Genomic DNA, 22107 nt, shown 5'->3' with positions numbered 1-22107 from the left:
TCCTAATAAGTGTGAGGTGGTATCTCATTGTGGTTTTGATTTGCATTTCCCTTATAATTAGTGATGCTGAGCATCTTTTTATGTGCTTATTAATCATTTGTACATCTGCGGAGAAAAGTCTATTCAGATGCTTTGCTCATTTTTAAATTGGGTTATCTTTTTATCTTTGAGTTGTAAGATTTTTTAAAATATGTTCTAGATAACTTCCTTATCAAGTATATTATTTGCAAATATTTTCCCTTATTCTGTGAGTTGTCTTTTTACATTTCTGATAGTGTTCTTTGAAGCACAAACATTTCTCATTTTCATGAAGTCCAATTTATTTATTTTTTCTTTTGTTGCCCTTGCTTTTGGTGACATATCTAAGAATCCATTGCCTAACTCAAGACCAGACTTACTACTGCTTTCTTCTAACAATTTTATAGTATAATCCATTTTTAGTTAATTTTGTATGTGCTGTGAGGTGAGGGTCCCACTTCATTCTTCTGCATGTGGCTATCCTGTTATTCCAGCACACTTTGTTGAAAAAATCTATTCTTTCCCCATTAAATGGCCTTGGCAGCTTTGTTGAAAATCAATTGACCATAGACACATGTGTTTATTTCTGGATTCTCAATTCTATTTTACTGATCTACATGTTAGCCTTATGCCAGTACCACACTATTTTGGTAACTGTAGCTTTGTAGTAAGTTTTGAAATTGAAAAGGCTGAGTTCTCTTGCGGGATTGTGTTGGCTATTCTGGGTTGCTTGAGTTTCCATAAGAATATTAGGATCAGCTTGTAAATTTCTACAAAGAAGCCAGCTGGGGTTCTGACAGGAATTGCGTTGAATCTGTAGATCAATTTGAAGAGTATTTCCACCTCATAAATATTGTCTTTCAATCCACAAACATATGATATCTTTCCATTTATTTAGATCTTTTTTAATTTCTTTCAACAAAGTTTTGTGTTTTTAAGAGTGTTACTTTTGCACTTCTTTTTTTTGCACTTCTTTTTTAAAATTTACTTCTAAATATTTCATTCTCTTTGATGTCATTGTAAATGCATTCTTTTTAACTTTCATTTTTGTATTCTTTCTTAAAATTTATTTGTTGAAGAAACCACGTTTTTTTTCTGCAGTTTCTCCCCCCTCAACACACAGACACACACACACACACACCTGCACTCTAAACCACACACACACACACTTGCACTCTAAACCTAAGTCTGGATGTTGTTGCTTACATCCCTACAATGTTAACATATTTTTCCTTGTATTTTTCTAAAAATTCATAGTTATATCTAGGAGCTTGATAGGGTTCAAATTGTATTTTTTGACAAAAAATACTTTCTATGTGCTGCTGTGTTTTTCCATCAAGAGGCATATGATATATGGTTAACACTCCTTTTGTAATGTTAGAAGACATTAACTATTATTACCTAGATCCACTAATTCATTAAAGGTTGTAATTTTATCATTCCTTCATAATTTATTAGCTGGGAATCTTTTTAAAACACTTTCCTCGCCGACTCCTTTGTTACAGCAAGGAATAATTTGTATTTAAAAACAGCAGGTTAAATGTTTGAGTCACTCTCTTTATTTACCAGTTTTAAAATAATGAGCTAGCTTTCTAGGTTTGGCCAAATTGAGCAATTATGTTTTTAAGTGTTTTTATGAATTTGTATATTTAAACATATTTGATATATTTCAATTCATTGTAGTTATTATCTTTACTGATGCTCAAATTGCCCCATGTTTGACTGATGACAGCCTCTTCAAGTCCTTTTGACTCAACTCTAGTAATGTTTTTAGCTTCCTTGCTATCTGGTGTGACAAGATATTTTATGTTCATCTTGGATATTTCTTGCCACATATCTGAAGTCAGCCATTTATTTAAGTAATCCTGGGTCCTTTTATTGGGAAATAGCATTTAGAACCATCCTATGGGCACTATAGGTGAATTTGGACACTGAGATTTTCATTGTTTCTAAGTATTTTTAGTGGACAGAGCTTAAAAATGTTTTTTAAATGACTAAACTGAGTTCATACTGATGCCTTCCATAATTGGATAATCTTAAGAGATCTTTCCTTCAGGCTATGAAAAATCTGGCAAAGTATTCCTATTCCATAATATTATCCCTGTGTCAAATGATTTTTTAAAAAAATATTGTATCACCAGAAACTGTGACTTGCTCTTGGACAATGATAGGTAAATAGTTGACAAATTCTTACTGTCTAATTTCCTTTTTACATATCTATGGCTGCCATAATTTCTGAATAAAACATTAGATGATCTCATGAGTATTGTTGTAAAAATTAGGACAATAAGACAAAGTATTTGAAATCAGGACTATCTGGAAAATATAACGTGTATAGTTGCCACATAAATATTCTAGGACAAAGATGACAAATACATTGGCCTATGAATATGTTCAATATTAATGATTAGGACAGTAGTTGCTAAATTGGGTCCTGAGCTGTTCTAGTCCTGCTAATAGATGTTCCATAAACAAAAGAAATTCATGTTCACAAAAGTTTTGGAAATGTAGGATTGAAAAACAACACAACAGATTTCTTTACTTCAGGACTCCAAGAGACGTTAATGTTTTAATATGCAATGTGACTCTTCTGGAAGGGAAATAGTATGCAGTGTTTATACACTTATTTGAATGCTTCACGGAACCCTCTTGTACATAACAACTTGTGAATGCTGGACCAGGATGTTCTTTTAAATTAATCACATTACAATTATGTCTTCCTGAAGCTCAGGTCAATGTATTTCAAACTGATCAGGATGAGACTTTGGGAGATCTTGTTCACTGAATGTTGAAGAGCGTGTCTGTGTGTGTGTGTGTGTGTGTGTGTGTGTGTGTGTGTGAGACTCTGAAGGTAACCCTATCTCTGGTATCCGAACGCAATCTTGGTTTGGCCTTCTATCTACCGACTACACTATGATTCTATTTTGTGTGTGTGTGTGTGTGTGTGTGTGTGTAACTGTGTTATAAAAATAGAATTTTTATTGTGTGTGAAGGACACTATTTGACAGATCTCAATGATTGACCATTGGGAATAGTCCCATCTGAGAGCCACAAAACCATCCACAGCTGTTACTTTGAATCTTCGTGCTGTCCATTTTTGCTGATCCCTCACAACTAGTGTTAGTCATGTTGCTTCCATTCTAGAAAGATAATAGTAGTTGCTTTTTAAGTGGCCTCTAGAGACTCTTTTAATATAGGATTTACATGTAGGAATCTTTGGTCTAACAAAGGATTTTTCTTACCCTTAGGTGTTCCAACATTCACTAAACGTGTGGTGCTTTCAGCAGTTGTGAGATCCTGACTACAGAACGAGGTAGCTTAGAAACTAAAAGATCCTTAAAACTTGCCAGTTGGTTTGGGGGTTTCTCAGAGATTTTTAAACTGTTGGAAAATGGCATCTATGAGAAAATGAAAAAGTAGTCTAGATTGTTACACCTAAAGACGAGTTACTCTAATATGAAGGACTGTTATTTAAAGCATTTCACAAAACTATTTATTGAGGTGCAAAAAGAAAACATTGGAACATCAATATATTTATTTTTCTCATTCTTTTAAAATTTCTGTGCTGGAGTATTTTAATGTTTACTCATTAAAATGTATGTTTAAAGTAATGTGTAATGTATACATGTACAGTAGTACATGTATATAATCTATAAATCCTTATACATATGTTGGGGCCCATGCTCAATAGTTTTTTAATAGAGTAAAATGTATGCGGAAAATTTGATTTAGAGGATTGTGTGAATCTCTTCTTCATCAGAAGAGTGTTTTAGAGTGTATGTGTGGGGAACGGGGTTGGTTTAAATAGGAGCACAAGAGATTCAGTTACATCAATTTATTTTATTTAAATATAACAATTATTAGTGATACAGCATTCATTCATATTCAGCAAATATTTTCTGAGCATGTCCTATGCAGCAAGCATTGCCCTAGGCTCTGTGCATACGGTGGTGAACACAAACGTTGTCCTTGACCTCATAGTCCTTCCCCACTATAGTTTAGTAGGGAAGACAGCTGTCAACAAAATAATCATACACTTAAATGTACCACCAAAAATGGGTAAGTGTTATGAAGGAAAAATACAGCAAGTTACAGGAGGCTACAAGAGTATAAACTGGGGCACCATCTCTATTCTGAGATTATCGAGAAAGGTTATCCTGAGAAGTGACATTTAAGCTGGGGCCTGCGGAGATTGATTGCACGATTGCCTTGTCAAGAGACAGAGGAAGAGTGGCCTAGATGGAAGTAGCGGGTATGTGTGAGGGCCTGGACGGGGTCATGAGATGAGTGAGGGCCTGTGCCACAAGGTCACAGGGTTTCGGGCAATGGGGAAGCTTCAGAGATGGAGCTGCCTGACAGACAGGTGGAGTGCAGGCTAAATGACCTCAGGAGCTTTGTCCTTCTTCAATTCCAGGGGGAAAATCACAAACTAGTTGGAAGTACCAGAGGGCTACAGAAAACAACAAAAAGAGACTAGCTGGTCGGCTAGGCACAATTAAAACATCAAATTCTGCCCCAGCAGCAATTCCGGGAAATTCAAGTAATGCCCCCTGTGTGGCCCTCTAGAACTGTATCTGGTAAGAGTAAAGGGCAGTGTGTCCTCTATGCCTGCGCTACAGATGTGGACATTTTTTTTAATTGCCTGAAAATTTCATAAGCTGTACCCAGCTAGAGGGCCTAGCAATGTGTTGTGATCATGTGTTTTCCTGAGTTATTTGAAACAAGAGGGTGTATGTACTACCCTCTTGGCAAAATTAAAGGATTTTGAGCTAGGATAAATGAGGTAGATCAGAGGATAATTGCAGGAAGTGGGGCAGTGGCTAGCCCTGCTTGAGGGCTTAGGCCCAGGCTGCAGAGGAGCTAAGTGGAAGAGCAATATTTGACGGTCTATTGCCGCTGTGCCTACTAATCGGCTAGGGGAGGAGAAGGAGGACAAGGGAGACCAGGGTTGGACGATGAGCATGAAAGAAGAGTGGGCGAACCAGGGAGCGCTTGCCACATGGAGGGCGGGAGGCGGCTACACCGGGTCCCCACCGCCGAGAAAGGGGCACGAGGAGGCGGCGCGGGCCCCGCCCCCTCCCCTGGCGGGCGCGGGCGCGGGCTCGAGACGCTGCGCGGCGGCAGCGGCGGGCGCGAGCGGCAGCTGTCAGGCCACCGAGGTCCGAGCCGCACTTGCTGCCCCATTGAGGACGAGGAGGCAGCAGGAGCAGTGACGGTGACTCTAAGGAGCCGGACTCCCGGCACGCAGAGCTGACCTGCCTGGCACCCGCGGCCCTCTCCTGTTTCCTTCCCATTGTGTTGGGTAAGGTGCCTGTGCGTGGGCAGGAACAGGGGCTAGGGGCTGGAGGACCCGGAAGGCCGGGAGGTGGGGGGCCTGTGAGAAGAGGGAGAAAGGAAAGTCTAGTTGATCCCCAGGACCACTCGTAGCTTGAGAAAAGGGACTGAGCCGCTCCCGAGGTCGGAGTTGGGGGCAGGTGACAGTGCAGGGGGGCGTTGCTGAGTAATCCCGAGCTGCTGCCAGAGCCGAGCAGAGAGGCGCAGGGCTCCGTGGGGAGCGGGTGTGGCTCAGTGCGCATGCGCCACAGCCGACTAGCTCTAAGAGCTGGGGGTGAGGTGAGAGGACCTGGGTCGGAGGTAGTTGGGACTATGTGTGACATCTCACTTTCTAGGTCCGTAATGCTAACAGTGCCCCTGTCGTAGAGATGCCAGCATTCTTGTCTCCCAAGGAAGCTTTTTTTCCTTGTGTTCAGCTCGCTTGATGTCATCCAAACCTTATCTACCTATTTGTCCCTGGGCAGTCTACTGAGGAAGAAGTGTCCTGGGGACGATGCCAAATTGCTATCTAGTGTGCCTTTGGGCTTATAGCCCTAGAGCTGTCGTTGTGAGCAGTGAAAGGTTAGATGTGGGACTCCACATTGGACCCTTTGAGTTGCATATAGGATATAAATGTGGGCATGAATGTAGGAATAGCGTTTCAGTGGCATGACAGCTGTGGCATTTGGAGTCGGCATGGATGTAGCTGATAACTTGTTAGCTCTGCAAAATGAATCCAGTGCGTCAGAGGGTTTCCCCGCTACGAAGCACCCACCACCAGCACCAACGCCAAGTATTGGGTTGTATTGGAAACACACTCAAACATTCAATCATTTCTCATCCGTGTTGAATTTTACATAAATATAGCCGCGCCCAATTCTTCAGTGCAATATTTCCAATTATTGTGCCAGCATTCAACAGTGAGTTGAGTAGCCCTTACCAGTGTGTCGCCACAAGATGGGCTTTCCCCACAGGTCCAACCATGGCTCCTCCCCTGTACAGACTTCCAACAGTGCCACTCTCATCCAGTGCCTAGCCCTCCCCAGTTGCTCTTCCCCTATCGATCCCTGCAGTACACATCCCTTTCAAGACTTGCCTCCGAGCAATCTGCACTACTGATTTTGAGCATCATTCCACTCCATGGCAACTGAACTGATGCAAATTTGCTTTTCTGCCTCTCTTCTCTCCATCATCATACTAAAATGTACTATTTTCAAAGGTTCAACTTCTTTTTCTTCATTGTACTGCCTCCTCCCCCACCTCCACTCCCACCTCTAAGCATTCCCAACTAAATACAATAATTTGAATAAGGCTTTGTGGGTACGGGCACTGCAGATTCAGAAGGTTTCAAGTGTGTTAAAGAACAAAGAGCTGGGGAGTATTGGTTATGGAAATTCCTAATTCACCTTACTCTCCAAGACTGAGACCCTGATGGGAAAAAAAAAAAAAAAGTTAGTAAACTATCCTTAGAGCATGCTCATTAATGAGTTTGTGGGGGTAGGAAAGGGGAATTGCGTCTCTCGAATATTTGACTCAGTTAGAGTCAGATCTTTCTCTGAATGGGATCAAAATCAGAATAAGCGTTTTGGTCCAAATGCTCGCCCGACAGAGGACCCATAAGGGATGCATACGTCATTTGACTTTCCTATTTACATATTTAGTGTTATCAAAGAATTCATTTGCCTGCTTAATGTTACCTTGTTTAAAGGTTTGGATTAAATCCGGCATATTCTGGGGGAGGAAAAAATGATTTCATTTGCTTTTATACTGTGCTAGTTCTTTTTAATTTAAGTATGTACTAAAGGACATGACATTCATTTTCAAACAATGATAAATGATTGTGGAGAGGCCAGCACCCACCGACAACATCAACTGGATATCATTATTCTGCTCTTGTTTTGGGTAGGAATGGGGAAATGTATATACTTATTTTTAAAATGTGAGAGTAGGGGGAGGAAAACTGGAGCATTTCCCTTGACTTTCAACAGGTGGAATTCCCATTACGCCCCATCCAGAAAATGATCGAGTCAAGTTCATAACTTCTGCTCTTTAGTTACCTTATAAATAATAGTATTTTGGCATCTTACAGAGCTATGGATCTATTGTACCTTGGCATCAATTCAGAGGCATTAATTCTGGGCACCTACCTAATCATTTAATTGGTAAACAAATATTTATTATATCCATGGAGGATCCTGGTGCTGCACACTGAAGGGGCTTCAAAGATGTGTACAGTGAGCTTACTATCTAGGAATTTAAAATTGATCATGTAAGAAAGACAGGAAAAGTTTGTTAACAAAATAAGTCAGTATAATGACATTATTTCAACTGTAAACAATGAAATCCTGAGCTTGCATGTTAATTTGTAAACTCCCTGAGGGCAAGACCTTGCCTTAAACATTTATTAATTCCCAACAGTATCTACATCCAATGGATGTTTGAGTGATGAAGCTTTGCAAAGTAGATTGGGTGGGGAGAAACCAGAAGCAGGGAGAGAAGAACTTTCACAATAGATTAGATGTGAGAAATTGTGGGCCAAAATGAGGATGGTAGCACAGGACTAGAAAATGATACTTCAAGGGAAAATCAGCAGGATTGAATGAAGGCAAGGAGACAAATCTAAACTGTATTCATTTTTACTTCTAGAAAATAAATGGGAGTTGGAGACAGCAGAGGAGAGTGGAGGGTTTCCTTAGTAAGGACACAACACACAATAGGCACTGTAGTGTTTTCTCAAATATCAGTAGCAAGATTGGACCAGAAGACCCTGAAGGTCCCTTCAATGCTGAGATTCTGTGCCATATGCAGATGTTCAAGCTTGTTGAGGAACAAGGCATTCTCAAATATGGAAGAAAGAAAAAAGGAAGAATTCTTATACTTTCACTAGCAGGCCCTTTCTGAGAAGGGTTAATACTGAGCCACAATGCCCCCACCAGTGCATGAAAGGAGGTGGAGGAGCCAGAGGAATAAAAATCTCAAACCAAATTTTTCAAAAAATGCTTACAAATCTTTGCAAACTTCATAAGCTTTTCATTCTCCCCCAAAATCCTGTTAAGTAGGGCAGGTATTATCTGCTCTATTTTTATGTAAGAAGATACTGAAACAGAAAGATTAAATGACCTGCCCAAGTTCATAAAATAAATGAATGGTGTAACAGTGATGAAGACCCTGGTGTCCTGATTACTGCCAGCTAGCTCAGTGCTCTTGACACTGAACCACGTTGCTTTTCCTCTTTTTCCCTTGGCATAGAGCCTATAGGCCCAGAAGTTATGTGTGCACATAACCAAATAGGGAATGCACAAGCAACTGCAGCATTATCTCAGACAGTTATTAATACATCATCATTATTCCTGGAGCTGAGCATTTGGTTTCCATATTCACTCAGTCCTTGACCTGTCTATTGAGTTTATCTGCAACTGGGAGAATAGGGTCAGTGAGTCTTTTAATGATGTGAACGCCTGTTTGCTAGGAACTCAAGGAAGCTTGTGTGGCATGGACGCTTAATACTAGCCATCAGAATCATGCCCAAGTTTGTACTTCTGTTACTTTTTAAAATGAGAGTTCAAGAGTTCTGCTCTGTAAAATTATCCTACAGACCAGTATAAAAAAAATAAAAAAGTGTGCTAACACTTGTTTCATCTCCATTTAAAGAAATGTTTGTTACTTGAGCTAATTCCAAAGACAGCAATTTGGGAGCAGGAAAAAGAGGACAAAAATCAGGAATTGTAGGAAACTTGAGAATTCTGTAGAGTGTATATAAACCAAGAAGGAGGATAAAGCCTATCCATTTAGGAGATATTATTTAAATTCATAATTACTGATTTAGATATCTAATGAATCCTTATTATAAGTTTTATCTATATTTAGAAAATAACATGTGATTATTAAGCAGCAGATTTTTTTTTAAAGCTTCGTTCTTCCTCAGTAAGAAATAACACTACACAGATCTAGGCACTGTTTTTCTTCTTAAACCAGTACTCTTGATGCTGCTTAAATAAGATTCTTGCCATAATTAATTATAATATTAGATGAATGTATATTTAAATTTAATAACACCAGCTAAATATTAAAACTGGTGTTTAAGACAGATGAACTGCCAGGTGCAGCGGCTCACGCCTGTGAACCCAGCACTTTGGGAACATGAGGTGGGCAGATCGTTTGAGCCCAGGAGTTTGAAACCAACCTGGGCAACATGGTGAAACCCCATCTCTACAAAAACTACAAAACTTAGCCGGGCATGGTGGTGCATGCCCGTAGTCCCAGCTACTCAGAAGGCTGAGGTGGGAAGATTACTTGAGCCCAGGAGGTCGAGGCTGCAGTGAGCCATGACTGCACCACTGCACTCCAGCCTGGGTGACAGAATGAGACCTTGTCTCAAATTTAAAAAATAAATAAAGAAAAGAAAAATGACCTAAACTAATTAATAAAATAATTAGCCAAGATAATATACTTTATTGTAAACAGGAAGCCCACAAACACAATTTTTTTCTGCTCTCTAATTATGTGGAATCAATTGCAGAGACAACCTTGAGACAGACTGGTGAGTGCACTAACAACTTTCTTGGAGATGGGAACGTTGGTAGGTATAAAAGGAAGAAGTTTCATCTCCGACTTAGGATTTCAGCATATCTTAGATTGCTCTGTACTTTCCTTTTCCTGAATGTCATCTATTGTGAATATCATCTTTCTTTAATTTGCTTTTACTTTGAATGGAGAATTCAATTGAGAGACAATATAAAATGTAAAAAATTATATAAATTACAAATTAGGATAAGTTAAAGTTCTTGGAATAAAATTATTTTGCTTATGTTAAGCATAGGTAGCATTTTGAACTTTTATTTTTGAAAAGCACCCTCTGTAGGTTACCTGAGGTTGCTGTGGGTTCTTTTTTTTTTTCTGACTTGAATATATTTTTATATAGAGCCTTAACATTATTTTATTATAGATTTTTTTTAAATAATGTTTTCTATTCTGTTTTATAGCACCCTAAAAAGAAAGAATAAAACAACAACAGGAAAAAAAGGAAAATATTTAAATTGTGACAAAAACCCACTGGGTAGGTATTTCAAGGGGGCACACTGTGGATTTGGGATATTTTAATATTTGATCTCTTAAAAATGAATATTTAGAAAAATATATGGCTAGTACACAGGCATTCCAAAATCATTTTAAGGGCTACTAAATTTTGTAAAATTATATTCAAATGTGTGTGCTTCCAGAAACTGTTTTGCATGTACTCCTTCGATTAGTGATTCGTTTTCATCCCTTTGGGTCTATTGTGTAAATATCATCCAATTAACCTCATCACCGTTGAGTTCCCACAATAAACCTAGTGGGAAAGTACCTAACAGAATATAGGAAAAGGTAGTATTTGTTCAGTAAGCATTTGATCTTTTTATTTTAAGACACATTCTAGGTGTTCCATGTGTAGACATGTTGTGGAGGTAACAAGTAGGGTACTGTATAAATATTAGCACTTTAAATTTTGCAGTATGTTTTCAAATGTTGCTATTATGGAATTAAAACCTGAATCCAAAAACTAATAAGCTATTCAAGATTTCCTTCCTTCATGACAGCTGTTATATTGATATCAGTCAATTGTCATCAACTTAAATGCCATTGTTCCATGAAGAAAAAAATATAGAAGATCCTTACTTGAGAGGGTGTTCCTATCAATGCAAGTATAATGGGGTAAATGCCTGAAGAAACGTAACCTTGTTCTCTCTTTCAAATTCTGGGGTGCAGTCTAATTCTGGCCCAGACCTCTACCGACAGAATCAAGAATCCAGTTTATGTAGCTTTCTCTTCTCAGTAATTTTTGTATCCATCAGGAGCAGACTTCAAACCCCAAGTCAATTTCATACTATTTGTCTATTGTTTGGAACTGTCCAAACCGGAAGCTAAAGTTGTCACACATTTGAGTGGCATTCCTGTTCTAGGCTTCCTCTCCTAGAATTGGGTCAGAACTGAACCAAATTACAGGACCATCTGCTAGTCCATTTACCCATGGCACTCAGCCATTTTCCTGGCACAACAAAAGACCTCAGAAAAACAAGACCTATTTTTCCCCTTATGCAAAATTAGTGTTATTTCTTCTGCTGTACTACATCAATTAATGAGCATAAATCAGAGAAGTTGAATGAGAAGGCCTCATAATTCAGAGAAATTTGCTATGAAGTTGATTTCAGTTTCAGGTTTAACTGTTTTCCCTCCTACTTTTCCTTTTATTTTCAGGTTCTCTTGGTTACAAACTCCTTCCCTTCTGGTGCTGCAAAAATGAGTGGGAAATCCCTGCTCTTAAAGGTCATTCTCTTGGGTGATGGTGGAGTTGGGAAAAGTTCGCTTATGAACCGTTATGTAACCAACAAATTTGACTCCCAGGCTTTTCACACCATAGGGGTAGAGTTCTTAAATCGAGATCTGGAGGTAGATGGACGCTTTGTAACCCTCCAGATCTGGGACACTGCAGGGCAGGAACGTTTCAAGAGCCTTAGGACACCCTTCTACAGGGGAGCAGACTGCTGCCTCTTGACCTTCAGCGTGGATGATCGGCAGAGCTTCGAGAATCTTGGTAACTGGCAGAAAGAATTTATTTACTATGCGGATGTGAAGGACCCTGAGCATTTCCCCTTTGTAGTTCTGGGTAACAAGGTAGACAAAGAGGATAGGCAAGTGACTACTGAGGAGGCACAAACCTGGTGCATGGAGAATGGGGATTACCCTTATTTAGAAACTAGTGCCAAAGATGATACTAATGTGACAGTGGCCTTTGAAGAAGCTGTCAGGCAGGTGCTGGCTGTAGAGGAACAGCTGGAGCATTGCATGTTGGGTCACACCATTGACTTGAACAGTGGCTCCAAAGCAGGGTCTTCGTGCTGTTAAAGATAGGGAGCCTTTTAAAAATGTGCCCCAAATTGATCAGTCAGTAGTGTAAGAATAACTGTGCCCCTCTAAGAGTGCACACACACACACAAGAGGGTAAGAGACAAGGTTCTGATTGTGAAACAGAGCCTTTCAAATTGAAGTGTAGATTGATTTAAAAAAATTAAAAATTAAAAAAAAATAAAGCTCTATCAAGCCAAGTGTATTTTGCGTGATTTCTGCTATTTCCCCTTCTTGTGTGTCTCAGGACATATCAGAAAGTTTTAGTCCTGAGACAGTTAAATATTTTTTAAATCACAGTTGAAACCTAGAACCCAGCTGCATGAAGGAGTTAAAGAGCTACAGCTATTTCTTAAAGTGTTCCATTAATCAACTAACAAATGTCACTATCAGACTCTTGCCAAGCAGTTTCTGACATTTCTGCCAAAGGGGAAAAAAATCAGACTTTGAGCTGTATTACAATAAAAATAATAATGCAAATAAGGATTCCTAGGCTTGAATTAAAGAAGTTGTAATGATTAGGAGTGCAAAAGTATAATGATATACACTGACTTGTTTAAATCCTTATGTATGGTTCGCTCCCATCTGAGCTTTTCAAAAAATCCCATCTCAATAAGAGATACTCTAATGACACTGGCAATTGATTATACTTCTTGTGTTTGAAGTCATAGGATACTAGTGAATGGATTATGCTTAAATATGCCAACCACCTTTGCAAATAAATGGTTGGTCTGCTTTTACTTCCTAAGTCTAGTTTTGCTGCATAGAGATGTTGCTTCTCTGACAACCTCTTACCAATTTAGCAATGCTGCTTAGTATATGAATTTGGATGCAGTGCTCTCTGCTCATAATTTAGATGGTCCTTTGATCCAACATGCTGGGCTCATGGAGAAGGCTTCATAAAAGATTGGGGGATAATGAACTTTTCTCACAAGGCTCCTTAACTCAAATATTTATTGCAGAAGAAGGAACTGGTTTCTTATATGTTGCACTGTATGTTCAACTAGCCTAATTAGGACATTGAAAGTGACAGAAGAGCAGATCTTAACCCAGTGTTAGAATGAATTTCCCATAATCAGAGTGGTCCGACATTGAAAGTGAGAGAAGAGCAGATTTTAACCCAGTGTTAGAATGAATTTCCCATAATCAGAGTTGTCCAACAGTGGAATGGACTGCCTTAATAGTGAGCTCCCTGCCTCTGAAAATATTCACTGGATGACCATCTGTTAGAATACCATAAAAAGATTTTCTGTGCTGGCTACATGTTCAATATAAAGTCCTTTCTGGCTCTAAGTTCTATGAATATATAAACTACATCAGTGCCATGCTGTGGTTAGATTTATCTGATGATAACAGCTAAGACTATGGAGAGGGACTTTAAAAATTCTCAAACCATTCTGTGATCAATCTTTAACGGCAACTACATAGCTCTTCCTTTTGCTTTTGCACTGTGGCAAGAAAAATTCTTGAGCTCTGAGTAATCTTTATGTGACTGATAAAAAACATCTTAAAGCTCCCATGTTAAAATATAAAAATGGTTTGACAATTTTTGATTACCATGACTGTCAGTTATATACTATATTATGAATATGCAGTATGGTTCTTGTTGGTTGATCTGTTTACCCTGCATAGATTTTAATCTGTACTTTAAAACATCTATGATAAAAATAGTGACAGACAGAAATTACCCCAAAAAGAGACCTAGGCCAGGAAGGGGGTGGGAGCTTTCATAGGAATACAGCCTACAACTCTCCATTGTAGCCACGTATGGAATCAGCCTTACTTACATGTAGGACCTTTGTGCTTTAAGAGCTCTGGGACATATTGGCCAAATAGAAAAGAAGAGGACAGTATTTCAACCCAGTCATACTCAATATTTCCAATTAAGATATAATCCTGACACCATTGTTCAATTAACTTTGACGCCAGAAGTCAAAGCCAGAACTGGGACCCCACAGCTCTTAAGTACTGGTCCCTATCCTGCCTATGCCTATAGCCAGCCACACTGGTTTCCAAGTTCTGTGATCATTTTGCTACAATCATGTTAGGGTGAAAATCTGTACGTCAGAACTGTTAAATGCTAATTATTTTTAAATGCATGAGACCTGGGGCCTTCTCTTTCTACTTGCACTCTGCTTATACTAGTTTCTATTTGTAGATCTCAGGCCTTCATCATAAAGACCTCCATCAACTCACAAAAGTATTTGTCTCTATTAGAGTGGCATGTGGTCATTTGAGTAAAAAAAAAAAAATTACATGGGTATCGGATTCATAGGCATCCTGTCCATCTAAGACAAGTGTTAATTTTATTGGCCCATCAGCTGGAGCCCCTTTCCTCTTAGCCATACCATTGTTTTCTACCAAATTACCACTCAATATCTTAATGAAAGCACTCAACATTAAGTGACATAAACAGTGGCATTTGGGTAAGCAACACTCAGTGGGGTGCTGACATATAGTTTGGGTAAGATTAAAAAACACCAAAGGCTGAAATCTGTGAGTACCAAGAACTGTGCATATAGGTTTAGAAATTGACTGTGTACCCTAGAATGTGCAGTGTAATATTTTCAATAGGTGTTTTTTTAAAGAACACTAGATTTTTGGAATAATATATTTCTAATTAGGACTATACTGTTTTTCAATGGTCTGTTAAAACATCATACAAAATATTTATTTAGTTTATTGTCATGTATTGGCTAACTTTCAGGGGCCTCAGATTCCATATGTCTTCAGTGGATTGATGAATATCAGGTTAATTTGTGCCTGCCCCAGCCATCTCTACTTTATTCTGAGGTATTCCACAATCCTCTTGTTGCAGGTGCTGCTAAAAAAAACTCAAAATTGTGTATCAAATATTTTCTTTCAACTGTAAAAAATCATCTGTGTTAAAGTGAATAAAAAGTGCATTTTGAATAACCAGCACACAATGTTTGTGTTTATTCCCTCCCTTTCTCTTTTTGAGCAATTGGTGGGTGTGATGGACAGTACTTATTAATCAAGTCACTCTTTCAGGCTGCACTGGATGTGGCCTCTGGATCATGTTTCATGTGGTACTCCAAGCAGCCACTATCTAGTGATCAGATATTTCTATACTGATTGTGAAGCAAACTCTAAAGATTGGGGCAGGGAGGTCCTTTTTATTTTATACCACTTTCTTTCTATTTATTTAGTTATTAGAGACGGGGTCCCTCCATTGCTCAGGCTGGAGTGCAGTGGCACAATCATGGCTCATAGCAGCCTCAAACTCATGGGTTTAACCACTTTCTAATGCATGACGTGTATTGGGACTGGAAATTGAATCTTAACTTTCCACTTTATTTCTTTATTATAATTTAAATCCGTTACTTAATGGATACAATGTACACTATTCTGGTGATGGGTACACTAAAAGCCCAGATTTCAATCTGCAATATATCCATATAACAAAACTGCACTTGTGCCCCCTAAATTTATACAAATAAAAGAAAAAATATTATAATAAACAACGTTGCATAAAAAATAAGATAAATGTTAAACCATCAAAAAATATAAACAGAGTAGACATATTCCCTTTATTTTCCTGACTGGTGAATTGTCCAGACCTTAGGAAAACATGAAAATATAGGTGAAACAAATAAGAAAAACAAAGAATAATTTTGTTAAATATTCTGTTCTCTTGCCTCTCACATATTGGATTTTAAAGATACATTAGCACCCAATGGCTTGAATATACATAATGGCGGTTTTTAAATTATGGACACAAATCTTTCCACAGCATATATAGTTTCATTACATTGATTCCATCTGCCACAGATTTCACTCTCTTCTCTCTGTCTACTTTTGCCTGTTGCAACTTTGGGCAGTTGAAATTGGGGGTGGGGAATTTGTTGGGAAACAGATTTTTTTTTTTTTTTTTTTTTTTTTGCCACATGTACCATTTCCGTCTCTGAGGATTATAATTTAACACATTATCAGACCATGCTTCAAATGCAGCACCCCAAATCATTTTGACTAGTCTATAATGATGCAACTTTTAGAATATAGAAAGTCATAGATTTATAAGCCACTTAATAAGGATTTGCTCATTTGTAACTGATTATTTTTTTTTTTTTGAGACAGGGTCTCGCTCTTTCGCCCAGGCTAGAGTGTAGTGGCCTGATCTCGTCTCACTGCAACCTCCACCTCCCGAACTTAAGCAGTCCTTCCACCTCAGCCTCCTGAGTAGCTGGGATTACAGGCATGCACCAGCATGCCCAGCTAACTTTGTGTGTGTGTGTGTGTGTGTGTGTGTGTGTGTGTGTGTGTGTGTGTGTGTGTGTGTTTGAGACAGGGTCTTGCTCTGTTGCCCAGGCTGGAGTGCAGTGGCCTGATCTTGGCTCACTGCAACCTCGGCCTCCCGGACTCAAGCGATTCTCATGCCTCAGCCTCCCTAATAGCTGGGATTACAGGCGCCCGCCACCACACCTGGCTAATTTTTGTATTTGTTGTAGAGACAGGGCTTCACCATGTTGGCCAGGCTGGTCTTGAACTCCTGGCCTCAAGTGATCCACCCACCTGGCCTCCCAAAGTGCTGGGATTACAGGTGTGAGCCAATGCGCCGGGGCCCATAACTGATATTTTAAAAACAGAATGCCAACTTCCTGTCTTTAATGTTTTTCTGCCTCATTCATAACCCAGTGGGAAATCTCCTCATGATGTCTTAAGAAACAGTACGGTCTCATTTTTTGGAAATGGTTTGGCGATAGTCCTTCCAGAAACAGGAAGGTGTGGAATACATAATTTGTCTTCCATCTTGTACCTGTATTTTTAAAACACACTGGAAAATCGAGGTATCAATTTGAGTAATTTCAAGCTGGGAGGTGGGATGGACATCTCTACTTTCATTTGAATTACCCAAAGTAGATCTTGCAGCAATTTTTTTTCCTCAGTGATCTAGATAATCATTTCACTTTTTTTCTCTCTTTGCTGTGGAAATGTAAAGTTTACTACAGTGCAGTGTTTTTCTTACACTTGATTTTAGGGCAGATAAACTGTAATATACTGTCTTAGCCCATTTGGGCTGCCCTAACAAAATACCATAAGCTTGGTAGGCTATAAACTACAGAATTTCATTTCTCAGCTCTGGAGGCTAGGAAGTCCAAAATCAAGGCATCCGCAGATTCAGGGTCTAGTGAGGTCTTGATTTCTGGTTCACAGATGGCACCTTCCAGCTGTGTGGAAGGGGGAAGGGGTTTCTCCTGGGCCTCTTTTATAAGGACACTAATCCCATTTATGAGGGCTTCACCCTTGTGACCTAATCACCTTCCAAAGGCCCCATCTCCTTATAATGCCATAACCTTGGGGGGTTAGGATTTCAACCTATGAATTTTGGAGGGGGACAAAAAGATTCAGAGCATAGCATACACCTTTTGATAAAACGTTAATGTGCATGATTTGGGATATTCACTAATGTTTTCTTTTTCCAAACTGGTCATTTTAATTTCCTCAAGTTTCCATCACCAAAAGAGCTCTCATTCTTTACTACTTTCTCTTTAAGAGAAGGAAGGGATAATGACAAAAGCTAGGCATGTTTATGGAATAAAGGAAAAATTATTAAATGCCTTCTTACTGATATGCTTGCCAAAACTGGTGAGCAAGGATCTCTTATTCTGCTAGTGATGGTAGTGGTAATAATGTGTGAAAGGGTTTTTCTTTAAGGGGGCAAGAAGTTACTTAATATTTTCCCAGTGAAAATAAGCATCTTCACAGCTCAAGATGTGGCGTCGTCACCTGTAGTCATATAGAAACTGCTGCAGTGATCTTTGTGTCTTCATAAATCTCTTTGCCTTCTCCAAGGAAACACAGAGAATGATGATTCAGTTATATATAAATGTCTTTTTAAACAGTGGGTTTTGTGTGTGCAAGCATGTGTATTTTTAAGTAATCTGTCAGTTCCTTTCGTGCTCTATGAACTATGGGTAAATGTATAATGGTCTCACTATAGCACTCTTGAATTTTAATCAGACCTGCCAAGCTGTGCCACATCTAGTTAAGTGATTGATAAAAAGAATTGGGAAATGCTGCCTTAATGAAAGAAATAGCTCTTAATTCAACATTAGCTATATTGATTAGAGTAAAAATACAAATCACACCTTCCTGTGGTGCATTCATGAGGAAGCAAGAAACAGGCTCATATCATCTCTTTTCTCTTACGTTGTTCCTGGCTGCCTTAGAAACGACATATCCAAGGGTGTGTCCTCTAATATATTGCTCAACATAGAGTCTGTTAATAGATGAACAAGTGCCAGTAGCCTCTGAGTTCTCTCTTTTTCCATTTGTTCCCTGCTAGAAAACCTAGAGTGACCGATAAATGCTTTAAAATGTTCTTTTTTTCTGATTACAAAAGCCATACACATCCACCGTAGAAAAATGAAGTAATGAAAGAAATAGAAAAGCAAGATTTAAAAAATTAAAGTCATCTGTAATCCTATTAACCTGAGATAAGCAGATTTTAACATTTTAGTGTAGATTTTAATAAATTTATGTATTTTTAAAATTGATTTGATACTGCACACACTGTAATCTTTTTTACTTAATATATATCTATAGTACTTAACTTTTCTCTAAGACATATATTCTTCTAAGATTATATTTGCTGTTTGCATAATATTGTATTGAAGGGTTTACCACAATTACCCATATTGCTAAACTTTTAATAAAACACTTATTGCTAGACATTTAGGTTGTTTTACAGCTGCCTTCTTTTCATAAAATAAAGCATCAGTGAAGTTCCTTAATATCAATCTTAACTCTCACCTCTGTTTATTTCCTACTAGTAAAATTTCTAGGTCAAAGATTATGAATTTTTTATTAATTTTAATATATACTGGCAAATTGGCCTCTAGAAACTTATCCCAAATGACATCAACACCAGTAGAATAAGAGGAGGACTATCTTTCCAACACCCAAACGTATGGACTATTATCTTCCTTTTTAACCCCATATGTGCAGTCTAATGGGTGAAAAAATGATCTCATGCTGTCATTTACATTTATTTAATTTTTTGAGAGTAATTGTTTATACATTTATTGGCCATTTTTATTTTTCCTTGAGTGAATGGACCCTTATGGGGGTTGGGGAACATTCATTTTTGTTTCTTATTGATTCCAAGGAAATCTTTTTTTATATTGTGGGTATTAACCTTTGATCTTATCCACATTGCTAGTTTTCTGCAATCCCCTCCCATAGATCTTGCCTTTTAATTTTGTTTATGGTATTTTAAAAATATACTGCCATATTATAGAAAAGGTTATGTTCTGATAAATTAGAAAACTGTGGTGGGTTGGGGAAAGAGAGGTGCTTACTTGATTTGTCCTTTGTTTCTGATTATACTCGAGACTACTTTTGTTTAGAAAGGTTATAAATCTAAGCTTTGGTCACCATGATAAAAGAATTGCTAGAAATAAAAAATATTCATTCATCCAGATGCTTTAATTGCATGATGTCAAATGACTGGTTTGAATTGAGTCTACTGCTGTAATAATCAGATTATTCTGAAGCCTTGTGTTAAATATAAATGCAGAGATAGAAACAGTTCCACTTTCAACCACAAGGGGGCAATAAAGACCGGTTAGTGTTCCGCCATAGACTAAACTTATATATATGTGTGCATATATATAGTATATATAGAGAGAGAGAGTATATATATATATATTATATATATACTTTAATTTCTGGGTTACATGTGCAGAACGTGCACATTTGTAACATAGGTATACACGTGCCATGGTGGTTTGCTGCACCCTTCATCCCATCACCTACATTAGGTAGTTCTCCTAATGTCATCCCTCCCCTAGCCCCCCACCCTTGACAGGCCACAGTGTGTGATGTTCCCCTCCCTGTGTCCACGTGTTCTTATTGTTCGACTCCCACTTATGAGTAAGAACATGCGGCGTTTGGTTTTCTGATCTTGTGATAGTTTGCTGAGAATGATAGTTTCCAGCTTCATCCATGTCCCACAAGAGGACACAAACTCATCCTTTTTCATGGCTGCATAGTATTCCATGGTGTATATGTGCCACATCTTCTTAATCCAGTCTATCATTGATGGACATTTGGGTTGGTTCCAAGTCTTTTCTACTGTGAATAGTGCCACAATAAACATACGTCTACATGTGTCTTTATAACAGAATGATTTATAATCCTTTGGGTATATGTCCTGTAATAGAATTGCTGGGTCAAAAGGTATTTCTAGTTCTAGATCCTTGAGGAATTGCCACACCATCTTCCACAATGGTTGAACTAATTTATACTCCCACCAACAGTGTAAAAGCGTTTCTATTTTTCCACAACCTTTCCAGCATCTGTTGTTTCCTAACTTTTTAATGATTGCCATTCTAACTGGCTTGAGAAGGTATCTCATTGTGGTTTTGATTTGCATTTCTCTAATGACCAGTGATGATGAGCATTTTTTATATGTATGTTGGCTGAATAAATGTCTTCTTTTGAGAAGTGTCTGTTCATATCCTTCACCCACTTTTTGATGGGGTTGTTTGATTTTTTCTTGTAAATTTGTTTAAATTCTGTATAGATTCTGGATATTAGCCCTTTGTCAGATGGATAGATTGCAAAAATTTTCTCCCATTCTGTAGGTTGCCTGTTCACTCTGATAATAGTTTATTTTTCTGTGCAGAAGCTCTTTAGTTTAATTAGATCCCATTTGTCAATTTTGGCTTTTGTTGCCATTGCTTTTGGTGTTTTAGACTTGAAGTCTTTGCCCATGCCTATGTCCTGAATGGTATTGCCCAGGTTTTTTTCTAGGATGTTTATGGTCCTAGGTCTTACGTTTAAGACTTTAATCAATCTTGAATTAATTTTTGTATAAGGTGTAAGGAAGGGGTCTAGTTTCAGCTTTCCACATATGGCTAGCCAGTTTTCCCAGCACCATTTATTAAATAGGGAATCCTTTCCCATTTCTTATTTTTGTCAGGTTTGCCAAAGATCAGATGGTGGTAGATGTGTGGTGTTATTTCTGAGGCCTCTGTTCTGTTCCATTGGTCTATATATCTGTTTTGGTACCAGTACCATGCTGTTTTGGTTACTGTAGTCTTGTAGTAAAGTTTGAAGTCAGGTAGCTTGATGCCTCCAGCTTTGTTCGTCTTGCCCAGGATTGTCTTGGCTATGCGGGCTCTTTTTTGGTTCCATATGAAGTATAAAGTAGTTTTTTCCAACTCTGTGAAGAAAGTCATTGATAGCTTGATGGGGATAGCATCGAATCTATAAATTACTTTGGGCGGTAAGACCATTTTCACGATATTGATTCTTCATATCCATGTGCGTGGAATGTTTTTCCATTTGTTTGTGTCCTCTCTTATTTCCTTGAGCAGTGGTTTGTAGTTCTTGAAGGGGTCCTTCACATCCTGTGTAAGTTGTATTCCTAGGCATTTTATTCTCTTTGTAGCAATGGTGAATGGGAGTTCACTCATGATTTGGCTCTCTGTTTGTCTGTTATTGGTGTATAGGAATGCTTGTGATTTTTGCACATTGATTTTGTATCCTTAGACTTTGCTGAAGTTGCTCATCAGCTTGAGAAGATTTTGGGCTGAGACAATGGTGTTTTCGAAATATACAATCATGGCATCTGCAAACAGAGACAATTTGACTTCCTCTCTTCCTATTTGAATACCCTGTATTGCTTTTTCTTGCCTGATTGCCCTGGCCAGAACTTCTAATACTATGTTGAATAGGAGTGGTGAGAGAGGGCATCCTTGTCTTGTGCCAGTTTTCCAAGGGAATGCTTCCTGTTTTTGCCCATTCAGTATGATATTGGCTGTGGGTTTGTCATAAATAGCTCTTATTATTTTGGGATACGTTCCATCGATATTGAGAGTTTTTAGCATGAAATGCTGTTGAATTTTGTCAAAGGACTTTTCTGCA

At 38.4% G+C, this 22107-nt stretch overlaps 1 protein-coding gene across 1 annotated transcript; it reads left to right on the top strand.

Annotated features, from left to right (window-relative positions):
- The first annotated feature begins 5119 nt into the window (after positions 1–5119).
- Positions 5120–15140, top strand: RAB9B (RAB9B, member RAS oncogene family). Its single transcript, XM_003819649.6, has 3 exons — positions 5120–5320; positions 10314–10387; positions 11566–15140. The coding sequence occupies exon 3, from the start codon at positions 11608–11610 to the stop codon at positions 12211–12213; it is 606 nt and encodes a 201-aa protein (XP_003819697.1). The 5' UTR covers positions 5120–5320; positions 10314–10387; positions 11566–11607; the 3' UTR covers positions 12214–15140.
- Positions 15141–22107: the final 6967 nt, after the last annotated feature.

The sequence above is a fragment of the Pan paniscus genome, chromosome X, assembly GCF_029289425.2.
Source record: "Pan paniscus chromosome X, NHGRI_mPanPan1-v2.0_pri, whole genome shotgun sequence".
Lineage (NCBI taxonomy): Eukaryota > Metazoa > Chordata > Mammalia > Primates > Hominidae > Pan > Pan paniscus.
Note: the sequence above shows the minus strand (reverse complement) of the source record. Positions and strands in the feature narration are given on the sequence as shown.

Bases quoted from the DNA above. Each gene is read 5' to 3' on its own strand.
- RAB9B (XM_003819649.6), top strand. From the start codon at position 11,608: ATGAGTGGGAAATCCCTGCTCTTAAAGGTCATTCTCTTGGGTGATGGT.